Source organism: Podarcis gaigeae, assembly GCF_964106915.1.
Source record: "Podarcis gaigeae genome assembly, chromosome: 7".
Taxonomy (NCBI): domain Eukaryota; kingdom Metazoa; phylum Chordata; class Lepidosauria; order Squamata; family Lacertidae; genus Podarcis; species Podarcis gaigeae.
In genome coordinates, this window is record NC_139683.1 from 46,942,294 (window position 1) to 46,958,705 (window position 16,412).

General features: G+C 38.9%; 1 protein-coding gene across 6 annotated transcripts; it reads right to left on the reverse strand.

Moving 5' to 3' along the window:
• Window positions 1–214: 214 nt before the first annotated feature.
• Window positions 215–16,392, reverse strand: METTL4 (methyltransferase 4, N6-adenosine). 6 transcript variants are annotated; one of them, XM_083748345.1, is made up of 9 exons: window positions 15,779–16,392; window positions 14,176–14,673; window positions 13,479–13,541; window positions 12,742–13,102; window positions 12,102–12,171; window positions 9,780–9,954; window positions 8,665–8,771; window positions 7,279–7,370; window positions 215–1,483 (listed from the first exon to the last, which is right to left on the reverse strand). In XM_083748345.1, exons 2-9 carry the CDS (start codon window positions 14,596–14,598, stop codon window positions 1,332–1,334), a joined length of 1,443 nt encoding a protein of 480 aa, XP_083604471.1. In that variant the 5' UTR covers window positions 14,599–14,673; window positions 15,779–16,392; the 3' UTR covers window positions 215–1,331. The 6 variants fall into 6 exon arrangements, with proteins under 6 accessions (XP_083604471.1, XP_083604473.1, XP_083604470.1 ...); XM_083748347.1 differs by having other exon boundaries at window positions 15,212–16,384; XM_083748344.1 differs by having other exon boundaries at window positions 7,279–7,367; window positions 8,659–8,771; window positions 15,212–16,379.
• Between the last annotated feature and the right edge of the window lie 20 nt (window positions 16,393–16,412).

A 16,412-nucleotide genomic window follows, 5' to 3' on the forward strand; every position in this document is an offset into this window, starting at 1 on the left:
TAAGCCCTGTTGGAACTCAATGAAGCCTGCATCTGAGTAGACACATATATTTTGCACTGTTACTTCTCTTTTAGGTTTGCACCTTTCCACAAACCAAAACAAAAAGTTGCTGTTTTCACTTTGTTTATCTCAAAGTACAAAAGGAAAATCTTTTAAATACTTTAACTTGGAAAAACAAGAAGCCCGTAAATAATGTATCAAGAAAAATATCTCTGAAATTGATTTTTTATTATTAAAGTACAAAAAATCCAGTCAACTTGTGAACATCCAGAGCTTATTTAAAAATTTAACAGCACACTGAACAATCCGAAGTTTATTTAATTTGTAGCAGAGTCAAATTTATTCTGCTCTCTTTTAAATAATGGTTACTCCTTCTTAAGATATACTCCTTTTCTTACAGTCTTGCATACAAACATATGGTAATTTTTATTAGAGCATTTCCCCCCCCCCCCAAAGTAAACCCTAAGGGGGAGAGAAAGGAACAAAAGCACTTTATCATTTAAAAAAAAATTAAATTATTGCAGTAACCATTTTAAAATATCTTTTTAAGAGCTAATGTCAGAATACATATTCAGGGAAATTCTGGTCCTGTATATTTGAGAAAGAGGAATCATTAGAATACAGACAGAGACCTAAATCAAGCTGAAGTTAATCATGATGAAAACCCACAGAAACCAAATAAACCATGATTATTGTTTTTGTTGTGACAAGAACACTGTTGACTTTGGGCTCTTTACATTCTCTCACACTCTCTGTGTGTCTCTCTCAGGACATACTCTATTGGACTAGGAAGGGATAACATTTCCACCTGCCCTGCCCTGTGACATTTTGTGGGTGGCTGACCTTTATCCTTTTGGCTGGAATACGGATGCATTTGGCTTTTAGACTTTTGGTAATATGTGGAAATTTTGTCGTCTTAATTTTTTATATAAATTGCATCCTGTATTTGTGTATGAATCTAAGTTGCCTTAGGGGGCAACTTAGGTATAGGAATCATCATTACCATCATCTCCATGAGATATGACTCAATGTACAGACACACCTTGGAGCCCAACTGCAAAGGGCATGGCTAATTTTTGAAGGCTGCTGTTTATATGGTGGCTCAAGCAACTAAAACTCCAGAAGATGATTGCAAAAGTCACCCTACCACTGCAGAGGACATATATGGTGAACCCAGGAGCAAATTATATACCTGAAGGCATCACTGTTCTGCTCATCACACAGATTTCAAAAACACCATGCAGACTTACAATTAATTCATACTGCTTCCCAAGTGCAGCATCGATGTCAAGGACAAAATCTAGAGCGCTCGCAAGAACCCCAGCCTACAGTTACTTGTCACTTTTGTTCTGGAATGCAGTGAAGTAATCTATGTGCTGGAATTTGAGAACTTCATTGCCCCAACTGGTCCATCCAGGCTGCAAATTCCGAGCAAACAGCTCCATACATTCCACATCTGGCTTGGTATATGCTTTTAGAATCTCTGGGGAGGAAAAATCATGAGATTGATTTTAATTTTTTTTTTTAAAAAAAAAAAACACACCTCTGTTTCTTCAATTTCCTCAAAGCTGTTGGAAGGTGGTGGGGGTGGTGGGGAAGAATGTTTCAATAAAGAGAGAGAGAGAGAGAGAGAGAGAGAGAGAGAGAGCGCAAATTAATTTCAAGGATCTCATCAGCCAGCTTTACTATTTATAGCCAGAAAGGAATATGAAATAAACGACCTTGAGAGTATGAACAATACTGTCAAAGCTTCCAGTCACTCTAATTTATCAGTATTCATTTGGAGACAGGGAATGAGAGCTTCAGCACCGCCATAGTGTTTTCAGAATTGTCACCATAACATCTCTCAAATGGGAGTGCTTATTTTTTTTTGGGGGGGGGACAACAACACATGGACAGCTATATTCAATGCATATTAAAATCTATTCATTAAAAACTTAAGCTTTGAAACAGAAACTTAAAAGGAGTAGACACATCAGGCACCGATTGATTTCACTGGTTAATATATTCCCTCGCAGCAGAGTTTACAGCCCAGTCCTATGAATGCTTACCCAGAAGCCTCACTCATCTCAATGGTACTTATTCCCAGCATGTGCAAGATTGAAACCGCAGATCTGCAAGCTTAGTAGCTTGAAGTAGTTTTGTTGTGGGGCATATCTCTTCTTCAGCCATTCCGATTCTTATGGTTTCCTTCCAAGGATCCCTGGAGACTGCAGTTTATTAAGCATGCTGCAGATCATTACCTCCTTCACAGAACTCCACTTCCTTGGAAATTGTTAGGAGGAAGCTGCCAGCTAAAGCAGTTTTGTACTTGTTTAAGACACGCAGTTAAGATGCTGCGCAGAGCAATCCTATATTTGCATTATGACCTGGAGACATGCCTCTACTATACTCGCAAGACAGCAGAACTTTGTTATAGGATTGCACTTAAATAACTGATTAACAGTTTATATAGTGATTTGTGTGGGTGGAATCCAATGCTACGTGAGTGGAATCTCACTTATGAAGCAAGGGCCCTCCTTCCCCGGCACCCCACAAAATCTGCACTATACTATCAGGTGTTAGTATCCCTCTTCATTAGCATTCAGCACAGTCAACCAGCTCATCAGCTGAGTTCAAACATATATTTCACCAACTAAAAATGGACAGGCCAACACTCCCACTCCTTGCTTAGTGAAGACACAGCACCATTCAGGAATACAGACATATCTGAAAACATGATGACAGAAATGCTAAAAGGCTGGGAAACAAAATGAAGGTGCATTTGATTCTCCCCAAATTGCCCCCACTAAAAAAAACCCATCAATCATTTATCAGTAAAGGTCCTATCCATAAATGTCAATAAAGGTTATGTTCCTCTCTCTCTCTCTCTCTCTCTCTCTCTCTCTCTCTCTCTCTCTCTCTCTCCCCTTTACATTTCACAGTCAATTCTATACTTCTGTTTCTACAATTTTATCTGTAACTTGAACAGTTGCGCAGTAGACAAAAATTCAGCTGCTGCGTTTTTCTCCACCAATGGCTCTCTTCAGCAACCTGCTGAATTTCGGCCTGTTTTACAGCTGTTGTATGTCCTTGTTAACATTTTGAGTTCAACTGTTTCAAAATGCTAACATTTTTACCATCCAGATTAACTACAAAGTGGTTTCATATGTACATTAATGCCAGTCCGTATGTTTTGAATCTGTTCCTCTCTTCTGCCTACCTTGTTTTCATAATTTCTGGAAAACTTAACAAGAAATGCATGAAATAATGATAATATATAAGAAGTCAGAATGTATGTCTGGAATAACAAGCTTTTTTGTTGCCACAGGGACACCTAGGGTCACTTGAGCTCTTGCCAAGGAGCTGTATTGTGGGTCTCCCCCCGTGTGTGTGTGTGTGTGTGTGTGTGTGTGTGTGTGTGTATCTGAGAAGCAGGAGAGGTTGTGTGGACAGGAGGACAGGAAGAACACACCTCCCCTGGCTGGATAGGGCACACATGCTGCTCTCTGCCTGAAGGCCACTCCAAGGACCCTTTCCATCCCCTCCTACAGAACCACCACCAGCAGTTTTTTCTGCTAGAGATCCCAGCAGATTCCTTCTGTGGGCAAAGTAGGTGCTAATCTGGGGGTGGGGGGGTTTCTCCAGGTGTCACAGGAAAACTTTCACTGCCTGATAGGGGATTTTTGAGGGGGACGGGTTTGCCTCTGTTTGTTGCTAATGTTAGCCTTACCCATCACAGAATTAACTGCTTACAAAAGATGAGTACAGTAGTACCTCGGGTTACAGACACTTCAGGTTACAGACGCTTTAGGTTACAGACTCCGCTAACCCAGAAATAGTACCTCGGGTTAAGAACTTTGCTTCAGGATGAGAACAGAAATCGCACGGCGGCAGCGGGAGGCCCCATTAGCTAAAGTGGTACCTCAGGTTAAGAACAGTTTCAGGTTAAGAACGGACCTCTGGAACGAATTAAGTTCTTAACCCAAGGTACCACTGTAGTGTGAAAATTCCCCCATGTTTCACCCTGAATTTCCACTGAAAGGGTGCTAACTTTGCCACTTTGCCACTGTCTTGTGCGTGCCCCCTCTTCTAGATGCCTCCACCAGATTTTGTTTCTCCCTTCCCTTCAGACTCCTCCAGTTTTATCTGCACAAACAGAGCATTTAATCTCCTTTGCTACCAATGCTGTAAAAACACAGAAACTATGAAACTGTGTTAAGATGTTATTGTTGAAGTTTGCTTCTTCGCATAAAATGTCACCGTTGCCGGAAAAGGGAATCTCTTCAGCAGGAAGGTGAGACAATTTAATAAAAATTTAACATTTGCACAAGTCTTAGCTGGTTTAGAAGAGCCTTGCACATAATAATTTAAGATGTGGCTGCTCAACCTCTGCTATGTGATCATGCTTCACTCTTCACCTAAAGTGAATTGAAGGAGAAGACTGGCATCTTTCACAGCTTAATAAATATGAAGCCTTTCACTGGAATTGGAATACAAGTTTACTTTCACAGCCTGAAGACAGATACATCTAATGAACTATAGACTAAATAAGATGTGCATATGAAAAGGCAACTAAATAACTTGTTAAAGCAATTAATGTTATTTCAGAACGGTGATGTTTAGGCCATTTTTTTGTTAGCATCTTACAATCTTTTGATTAAAACATTTATATCCCATCTTTCCAATGTAAAACTATGGTAAGAGCAGAGAACAGATTCAAAATACCACTGACACATCATAAACTACTTATATTTCTAAATACTGGGTTGTATCCAATTTAGCCTTACTGGACGTAACTAACATCAGCTCACTAATTTCTGGGGGGTCTGCTTTGAGTATCTTATTTGGATACAACTCTCTATGTTGTGATCCCTCTGGAAAGAAGCTGGACTAAAGGATAAGTATCAGAACACATGACCAAGGGTGCCACGATGGCTGCCATGATGTCACAGGAAAAACTGGATGCCCTGGTTTTTTCCAGGACACTTGGTGGGTATGTATTTTGTGTACATTAGTAAATAATTGTTACTTAAGGAACAGTTCACCAAGTCTTGTTCACACAAAGCTTCCACTAATGGTGAAATCCCACTTTCTCACTTTTCTCTGTCGCTCCCTCAACTCAAATCATCTCATGCTGGCCACAATGACATGCAGTGATAAACCAGGATTTGGGGCATATTGTGCCTACCTTGAATGATTCACTCCTCCCATGTTGCTAATGTGATAAACAAACCAGTAAACCTTGGGTTCCCATTATTGCTGAACCAGGTACAGTATTATGGTTTGCAGGGCCCCAGCAATCATTGATCCATAAGCCAATAATAAAACCCTGTCTTAATGCTATTTATAATAATATTTATATACTGCTGTTCATAAACAAAACCATGCACTTTACAATAGTCACACATAAAACCATGAACCATACGTAAGTTGATAGCAGCTAACTATTATGTACAAACATACCCACTATATGTAACATGTGCTTGGTCTTGCTTGGGTTTAGCAGATAGAACCAAGCAAAGGCAAGACCAGCTGAACTTGCTCTACACTACTGAAAGAAACGAGCTCACTGATGAGGGATCTTCTTACAAGACAGACAACTAATACAGGACCTTGCAAATCAATGAAGACAGTAATCCAAGCCATTTCTACTCAGAAGTAAGTCCCACTGAATTCAATGGGGCTTGTCAGATGACAGGGGTGGTTGCTCGCGAGTAACCCGGCAGGACTCAGACCTGTCTTTTACAGGTTTTATTTGGTGCAAAAACTATTTACAGTGCAGAATGCCAAAGTTCATGTCTGCCTCAATTGCTAGCAGAATCCGGGAGTGGCTTTTTCCTCTTTTGTCCCCAACCTAAGAACTTTGTCACCCCCAGCCTTTTTCTTCCTTCTTTGCGCTTTACCCCTCTGTGCAAGGTGGGCAATGGAAGAGGCGTGCTTCCCTCCTGGCCGGCTTGACCAGGAGCGGTGCTGGGGCTCACGGCAGCATCCTGATCCCTTTCCCTCTTCCCCACTGGAGGCGTGGCTTTCCCCACCGCAGGAAGAGGAACTGCTTCGCAAGACTTTCGGAAGATCCCTATATCCCAACGGCCCCTCTACCTCCCTTCCCTGTCCCAATGGCAGTTCCCTGACAGGGCTCACTCCTAGATAAATGGAGTTTATGTGGGGTTATGCCTTCAGGCATAGCTTCCTGGATTAACTGAGCTGCACACATAGACCACAAACCAGTGCAACCAAAAATGGAAGTTCAAAGGTGCATTTATTTTTCCCCCCGAGTCCTTGACAGTGGAAAAGGTGGGGTATAAATAAATATATGATACAAATGATATTTGCCTGGCATGGGGATATTAAGAAAGGTCTTGCTATCTGTCATATTGTAAACAAAAGTTCTACAAGTGGGCATTCAAAAACACATTAAAATATTGTCCAGTAGTACCTTAGAGACCAGCTAGGTTTGTTCTGGGTACAGTATAAGCTTTTGTGTGCATGCACACTTCTTCAGATACCAAAACACAGTGAGTGAAAGGGATTGAGGAAATGGGAGGAGGTGGCTTCATCTCTCATTTTCCTCTGCCTCCCCATATTCCTCTCGAAAAGCCAAGAACGTACAAGCTCAGTAAGTAACTTCCTTGACTCAAAGTGAACTTGCTTGCTATGACGACGATAAAAGTTTCAGTCTTTCAAAGCAGCCACCCAAGGTCCAGGTTATTAGAAGTACGGCTATGAATCAGCACCTTTAATAATATCAGAGGAATTTTAGAACCAAAGAATATCTACCTGAATTCCTCAAACTGGCAGCAACATGCATGCTACAGTGCTCTAGCTGGAACACAAATGCAGCATACTAAGAAATGTACTGGGTTGGATCCCAACCCTCAGTAACAGCTTCTCAGAGGGCACAAGGAAGGCAAAGGAATTAGCTAAATTTGCCTCTCCCTCCCCTCACTTCCATTAGCAGGAATGTCCCTAATCAACTGCAACCTACTAGTTATTCACCTCTTCAAGATCAAGGTTATTTCTAAAGTGGTTATGCCAGTTGTAAAGCCAAGTATGACAGACGAAGCCTGTCCCACCTAAAATGCCTAATTCGTGCCTAATTGAATCCACAATTAGAACCCAATAAAAATATCAAAATTTTCAGTAAATTTTTAACCTCCGTTGTTCGTTATTGATGGTCAGAAACTAACAATACAAACAAATGAACAGAGGTACTCAAGCCATTAACCCGTCTCAAAGGTATCAATAGTTGAAAATATCAAAAATGTTTAGCCTTATAGAACCATTTCAGGAACATACCTGTCAGAGGTGGTTTGTGTGAGTGAAGGTTGCAAGGTACACTCACAATTAATTTCTGATCAGGAATTTGAGGCATGTCATCCTCTGAACTCCTATTGTATAGATCAAAACAAAATAAATGGTGAGAGCACAAATGAGAATATCTTGCTAAAGATCCAAACCTTCATTGGTCCCTTTCCCCCTCTAAACAGAATAATTATAATAATATGAAAAAGTCATTCTCTCACTGCCATACTAGATGGTAAGCCCCTGGGAAGCTAAATATCTAAATGCTGAGTGTATTTGTTTTCTTGAAAGACAAAGGGCAGCTTATGAAATTTCTTAAGCTTCTTCAAAAACTAAGCCAATAAAGAAATATGACTGCAAGAAGACCAATAAAGTGCAGCCAATATATGTTTCAACTTTAGAATATTTTTTGCCCTTATCAAAACAGATCTATACTTAATACAGGGGAACAAGTGGTCTAACTTGGCAGCAGAAACCAACAGCCCTGCAGGGCTAACATGGATGACATGGAGAAGATCTGGTTTGGGCTAGCCAAACAAAGAAGATATGGAGCTACCCACTTCATATAATATCACTAGGAGAATTCCTGTTTTGGCAAGACTTTCCTGTATAGGTTAATGTTTGCTATTTTAATCATGCACATAAAAATCCAAGCAGCTGTACTAAATCACCAATTCAAAACCTCTTCAAAGATACTTTGGCAAGGGACCAAAGAATTATGAAAGTAGTTCTGCAAGCCCAAAGAGGCTTTAATCTTGCTTATAGCAGGCACAACACTCTAAATTGAAAGTTATGTGGATGTTGTGCTATGGCGTGGAGATTGCCTGTTGAAAGAAAGAAGGTAAGAAAAAGAAAATATCCCCACTGGGGTTGCACAAGCCCCTCACATTAGGCTAAGTGGCTCTTTGGATCCCAGCCCCAATATTCACATAAACCGATTACACTTTGCTAAAGGGGAAGAGACATAGTTGCTTTGGGATCCCCCTCCTCCTATTCCAATTCAAATGAATGCTCAAGGCAGTTAATGATCTTGGCCCTGTAATGACATCCCACCCATTTTAGTGATAATTTGTCATCAGTTAAAGGCATCTGCTTCCAAGATTTCCCAGTGTCATATCTTGAGAAATTGAATTTCACAGCACTGTAAGAAGCAGACAACTAAATATCTAAAGGGAACAGCAGAAGGAGTCTGGTGTATTTTACAGCTTTCTTAAAAACTAGTCTTTCAAGGGAATTGGAGTACAAGCTTACTTCAGTCTTCATATTGTTTTGTTAAGAAAGGCCATTGCGCCCTCCTTTGAACCTCAGCTGAGCATTCCTAATGAATGCCTTATAATAATAATTCCCATTAATAATATAGAGAAATCAATGGACTCATACCTTAATGGCACATCTGTATTTTGCTGGACTCTTCCCAATACAAGAACTTCATAAGGCTTCTTGTGAAAAGAGTCTAATGGAAATACAAACTCTCCAGACTTTGTAATCTGACAGAAAGGAACCGGAAATCAATGCTGCAAGTTACAAATCAATGTTACAATATTTTATTTTCTATTCATCTATCCTAAGGATGTTTTCTCACTATACCCAAGTCTAGTTAAGAGATGGGTAGTCTTCAGGCTTGTGTAATCTACTTTCTTTTTCATTTACACCCTGAAGTCTATCAATGGTGGCTTGGGGGTAGACCACTGAACCCAATGAGCCTTAACACTGCTGTGGCTACATATACATTTATAAATCCTCATCTGAATTACTTCAGATCAAGAATTCTAACATCAAATTTGAAATATGATCAGCAGGACAGTCCAAGACTGGTCAAAGCAAAGTAAGTTTCCAAAGCTGTTTGGGGGGGAAATGGAGGGAAACCTAGTTTCCCTCCCAATTTTCCTGGTTTTTTTCCAGGCCTTCCCATCTCTACTTATGGGGGAAATAGTGAAATAAATAAAGAATTGCAATTGGGGTTGCAACACTTCATTGACTGATTTAAAATATTTTGATTTAAAAGAAAAAAGAAGCGACATCAGATTAACCAGGAAGACCTTTTTTTTAAAAAAGGGGGGGGGGGAGAAAAGGCTATTTACAAATTCTTCCCAGGAAGGACTGCCTCCTTCTGCTACTTGCTCAAATAAAATAATGTTTCCCCCTTTTTTTCATACATGTACAAATGTATGTAATTGATTAGAACTCATGCAGTTAACATAGTAAGGTTGCAATCCTATACAGACCTGGAAGTAAGTCCCATTGAAGTCAGTGGGACTTACTTCTGAGCAGATATGTATAGGATTGTGCTGAGCGAGTTCCTTAATTGGGTGTCATCCTTAACTGTAACTTCGCTTGGGAGATAATATATTAAAAAATTACATACATAACAAAAATCTGCTTCAAAAATGTTAATATTCAAATATTTTAAATACTACCAATAAAAACAGTTATTGGGAAATAATTTTAAAACTAAACATATATAAAAATAAGTCCAAAGGTTCCAGCAAACTTACTTTCACCCAGAACCACTCCGCCACTCCACGCACAGACCAGTGGGGATAGAGTTCATTCTTCACAAAACATAAATGCTTCTGTCGGTTAGTCACCCAAGTGACCACAAGACAACCTGGGACTGCCAGCGCTGGGACAGGAATTTGCTTGATTTGCCAATGCGACAAGTAATTGTACCTACACATGAATAAATTCATAAAGTCTGAGCTGGACCAAAGCTAGAAAAGAAAACAGCAGGCCTTTACAAAGCAATAGCAATCTTTCGCAAACTTTTTTCAATACTAACAACATTTAGATAAATTAAAACTGAGCCAACAGTGACATCCAGTGGTGAAATCTATTCCCATCCTATTTGAACACCTGTTTCTTTACATTCTGATCCACTGGGCGCAGCGATAAATATCCTTCCATTTCCAAATTCTGTTATGCATAGAAACTGAACTTATGGTCATTAAAAGTTACATATTACATTAAAGCAATTCTCTGCAATGCAGAATATCTAATACTTTGATTCCCCACCCCCCGACTTTAATCTACAACACAGTCATACAGTATTTAAAAAGCTACTAATTAAGTTAAGCAATGGAATTTGCTACCACAAGATGTGGTGATGGCCACTAACTTTTAAAGGAAAATACAATAATTCATAGAAGATAATTTTAGAAACAGTGAATAGTATTGATAGCTATATGCTACCTGAAGCATTAGAATTACCAGTTGCTGTGGGTAACAGGATGATGGACTAAATGGACTTTTGCTCTGATTCTGCAAGGCTCTTCTTCTAATATTAAAACTGCAGTAATACAAATTTGCAGTAATACAAATAGAAAAATACTGACATGAAAATCTACGACTTTTCACAATGAAGTGTAGAGCTTTCTGAGTGATAGTTCAGGTGATTTGTATTAGTGAAATGCCCATCACCCAGATATCTGTATTTTTTTGTACTGCATTTTAAAGAGGCATGCCTGTTGATCACCTGAGAATCCATCTGGGTGGGTAGTCATAGAGTTTTAGACAACAAGGAAAAGTGATATGCCTCCATGCCTAAAATCTGAACCCTGAGCTTATTTTGATGAATTTGAAATCAGTTAAAAATTAAAGCTTATCAGTTTCTATAGGCTCAGGCATACTTCACTCTGCACAGGAGCAAATTGTACATTAAACATATAAGCTTTGACGCCTGAGTAATTTGGAATTAATGGTAAGCCTTTAAACTGGGCTTTTTTATTTTCTTGGAAGCAGTTGTCCCTAATAATTGTTGGGGTATTTGTCCCTGTTTGGTTAACAAGGGGGGGGGGGACCCATCCCAAGGTAGTATATAAACTCACAGTGCTGTTATGCTCTTCTGCGACAACTCTTCCTTCTATTCCTCCCATTCTAGAAGTACCACTTCTTTTCTACTTCTATTCTAATGTGAACTTCCTCCATTCATCCCTCCCACGTCATAATATGATACAAACATTTCCCTTCCTGTCTTGCAAATGGTGGAATCAGAATCCTCCTACAACAGTGGAAACATGTTGCTTTACTAGTCTCAACGCATTGCTTATTTTAAAAGGAATGTACAGCTCTTGGCCAGCTTCCCTCTCAGACACTAAGGCCATCCCACCTAACAGCTTTTTGTAAAATATGAATTAATTAGCAGCAAACTAGAGTAGCTTTAACTTCTGCAAACGCTCCACAGGCACAGAAACCATTCATTTTGATTAACCTTCAAATAACAGAGCATTCAGAGAGGTATATTGCTCAGAAGTTAGTATTTTCAATTATTAAGTATTCTCATTAAGGGGGCGGGGAAGGTTCAGTGTTGTAATCTCATTCCCCAACGCCAGCATAACTATATTTTCACCTTAGAAAACTATCAAACCAGGTTCCCCACTGCCTCGTAGAACTTTCATATTAATTCAGTTTAATTGAAGTTCTACTGACATAAAATTGCAGTTATCTACTGGAGAATTAGATGCATGCATTCTAATGTAGTAATCTGAGTTTACAGAACAGATCCCATTACATTTGAGAACATCAACCAGAAAAAGAGAAATGAAACAAAGCAACAAATGTGCTAATATGCCTTTAGTTGCCACCCCCACCCCTCAAGCCTGATCAGTAGATTCTGGCCGCAGTCCCCTATATTCACTTCCCTGGGAGTAAGGACTTAATGGAACTTACTTCTGAATAGACATGTCTCCTCTTGTAAGCAACTCTTAATTGCACTAGTAAAGCCAGAAATTGTCATTCCACATGCACCATTAACATCTAAAAGGGAGCTGTTTTAATATGTATGTTTAATAAAATATATGTTTTAGAAGGTAAAAGGCTACCTGTTACTTCTTTTAACAGACTTGTTCTCCCATGGTGGATCTATTATAATTATGCCAAACTTTTTTTTATCTAGAAAACAAAGCAACAAGAATACACATTTTTCAGTATTTCAAATTATGTCTATTTTTATTTTTTTGCAACAAAACCAAGTTGTTCACCAAGTTTTAATAAACAATTTTCATACTATTTAAAAGAACATGGAAATGTGATGTTTTGTCTTTGAAAGTGGTAACGCTACCCTGCTCTGATTACAAATAAAGATATAAACATACTTCTGATCAAACTGAAGTGGCTCCATTTCACGTTCATTCAAACTAAGAGGCGGTCATGTCAGTTCCAAAACTAGCATAAAATGATTCTCTTTTATTAACAGAGGTTTCTGTTCCACAAAGGATGTATTAGCCTCTAATTTTTCTAATATCTCCCACTATGTATGCTAGAAATCGGATAACAGGTGAAAATGAGTGACTGCCATATAGTATGAATATGTGCTTGTAACAATTACTGATGCTCAAATCTAAGCATTTCTGCTAACAGGTGTTCTTTAAATTCCTTCCAAAATCTACACAATTTGCTCTGTCAATATATTAATGAAACATTGAACCAAAAGTGGGTCATTTTGCTTGGAAATGTACTTACAGTCCAAGAGCGGCTGCATAACAGAAATATCAGATAAAAGGAAAGCACTTTTGGGAGGAAATAGGTACTTCTGTCCCATTAATGTTATTATCTTTGCATAGTTTGTGGTGTTTTCTGTAACACAGGAAACCTGAACTTGTTCTGGAACACAGGAGTCCTCACTTATCATGCATACAGCTCTTTGTTCTGTTTCATTCACTGAGGGAAACTGCTTTGCCATCTCACATAATTCAGCTAAACTACTGTGTTCTATAACAGGAGTCTTGGCACAAATCTGTTTTGAAGAGCTAGGCTGGAGGAAACCACTTCTAAGCCCCTCTTGGACTAAACTCCTGGTACCATCCAAAATCAAGCCGCTGATCTGTGCAGCAAAGAAAAATGAAAAAAGAGAGAAAATATCTGAGGCGGGTTGTTATAATCCACAGAGACATACCCACAGACATGCAAATCTTCAGTCTGTAAACAGGATTATCTGAATGAATGACTGAACAGTCCACACTATAAATCATTCTGATAGTTTTGCATTTTAAATATCAAGCCAAGTAAAGTGTCATTCTAAAACACTGGCATTCATTATCCTACTTTAAATACTGAAATGGTGCTATTTATAGTTCAACTTGCAGCTCTTAGCATTGTGAGCTATCAAGTAATAGTATATGCATATTTAATCATGGAAGTGTGCATCTGAGGTTACTCAAACAAGCAACTCCTCCATCACAATTATTTCTCCGACTTACCTTTAAATGGTATTCTAAAGCATCACGTTCACCATGGTTAAGTTCACTGCTTCTTTTTCGTTTCTAAAGTTAACAACATGCGCAAACATCAGCACCTCTATCATTTTAAAATATTGCCATACTCTATGGTTCTTTATACTTAAAAAGATAAAGGTAGATTCTGTGATGCATCTTGCACTCTAGAACTTGATAGAAGTAACCAAAGCCTTGCTGCTATTGTGCCCCCAAATTGATAACACTTTAGCACTGTCAAAGGCAGACATATTATAAGCACACCTTGTTAAATAATGTTGTTAATTAGTTGACTCACTGGAATAAAAAAACCTACATCGTAGTTCAAGTCTAAGACGGATGTTAATTTTATTTATGTTACTCCAAGTAACTAGTGAATATTATAATGGCACTGAAGGAAATGGGACTATAAATATTTTAGAGGGATTGAGCCTTCGGTTCATTAAAGTAATCAAACATCAACATGTGCTTATAGTAACTTGTGACATATTAAAAAGAAGGAAAATAGTTATGCATCTATAGAGAGGGTTCAACATGTGTGTTTAAAGGTGATCATTGAGCTACAAAAGCAGTGGGTAAAATGTTCACAATAAATTAGGGGGTTATATGTTTCCCTTTGTAAAACAGTGACAAATAGAACTCGTTTCAAAGGAAGATACTTTGCAGCAATTCCTCTATACTGTACCTTTTTGGCTTTAGCAGTATAGTAAGAGCCATTCATCTTGACTCTTTCTTGCTGTTCTGATCCGCCATTTCCTAGACCAGCCTCAGATCCCTTTTGCTGGAGTTCCATTTGATTGTTTGCAACTCCATGTGGCTTCAGCACATTAAAAAATTCTTCCCGAAAAACATATGTATTCTTTACCATTAGACTTGCTTTTTCTTCTGGGGCCTTGATCTCATCAATAGAATCTTTTCTGCAAAAATTTTTAGCATCTAGGCTTACAGCCTCAACGAGAGCCCCATCTGAAGAAGCAGCAGTAGCAGGATCATCAACAAAGGCCAAGCCGGAATGATCATGGGAATGGCATAGCTGGTAGTTAGCTTTGTTTATGAAGGAGAGGTGGTCCAGTAGCCACCCAGCTGATAGATGACAAACAACAGACATTCTCTGCTTTTCCTGCTGTTTTTCAGTGTATTGACCTTCCAAGTGGATTCAACATAAATAAATAAATCAGTATCTCTGAAAAGTAAAAAAGTAAACCTTTTATAAGTATTGCAATTTATTATTGGGGGGTTTTTTAACCAAAAATACCAATATTCTAACAGCATAATTCTATCGAAGTTTACCTGGCAGTAAGTCCCACTGTATCCAATGAGTCTTACTCCACAAGTAAATGTACTACAGCCAAAGACAGATAAACTTCTTCCAGTATACAGTGTTAAATTATTCAAAGACTTTGATTTAAAATTCTTTACAAGATTGTAGTTTGATGACAGCAATATAAGTTATTAAATCATAGATAGCAGCGGCATACATTTTAATGCTTCTAAGTGCAATACTGTTATTTAGCCCTTGTTACACAATTTGTATAACTGTAGGAACCACATTATTTAAATCTCTGCCTCCTAATGGGATTGTTCAAGCATTACTTGGGTTTTCTACTCAGGTGAGATTGGAATGGGGTCTCCAGATCATGAAACTTGCTCTTGTCACCATGGATAGAGAAAAATTAACAGGAAAAAATCCCATATTGATTTGAAAGGGTTGCCTCACTTACCCTGAATATGCAAGAGAGAGAGAATGTAATTCTGAGACTGAATCATGTTCTCAACCCATGTAATACATTTGTTTATATCACTAGTTTATCATAATTGCACCTACTTAAAAACAACTATCATTGAAATTAACAGAAGTAAATTGTTTATCACTTGGATGCCAATTATGTTTAAAAACCAAGGGAGGATGTACCTCATTTATCCAGCTTTATTGCTTTAAGTAAATTTCAAGTTTTTAACCATTTCAGCAAATCGTACTTAAAAGTCAACTTTGTATTTGTAGAAAAAAAATGTGCCAAGCTTTTTATGCAACGTGTTATGCACTATTATGGCAGCAACAATGTGCAAATCTAGTCTGAGAGCACCACATCATGTTACAAACTCTGACACCTATTTTAGAATAGCTGGAAATGTACATGAAATTTAAACTTAAGTTTTTGCGGGCCTTTCCAGATACCAAAAAACTCCTTGCTCTTTTTCCTGCAAAAGTATTCCCTCCTGGAAGTTGTCCAAAACAAGTCATTCAGACTGCCCCAAAACCATTAAGCAAAGTTATCATTAGCACTTACAAGAATGTCTGCACATAAGACATTTTAAGATGTTCTAGTTAACTGCAGTCATCTGTAACACAGGCAACAGTAAAACTTCCAATGAGATCGTAATAAAAACACCTAGAGGGAGACTATTGGGCAAGGCAAACCCAAATCACTAACATCCAAAGGAAGGATAAATAAAACTGCTTGCTTTACTGAAGGGCAGAAGGGAAGATGTATGTGGCAATTTCACTCATAAAGCACTTTCGAGGGCTGATTTTAGAGAGGCTAATATACATTATCTTATTCTAATCCCTACCATAGGGTGGAACAGCATTGCTGTCACCATTTCGAGACTGCCTAGAGAGTTCGTGGCTGAAGAGAGATCTGTGCCGTGGGGGCTCGTGCAGGAAACCTACAAATGCGTTTACTAGGAAGCCAAATCGCATTGAGCTCAACAGAGTTTACTCCCGGAAACGAGCGCATTAAAGTCAGAGAGGTCATCAGAGCAGCCCAGCAACCCAACCCAATGCCTCCCTGCCACGGCTACAACGCCAGCGCCACAGGGGAGACCACGACGGACCACCGCACAGCCGTGAAGCTTCGCTCCCATGGCCGCAGCCACCTTGTCGTACGTCAGGCACGGTCACGTGGTTGAGGCGCCCTAGCC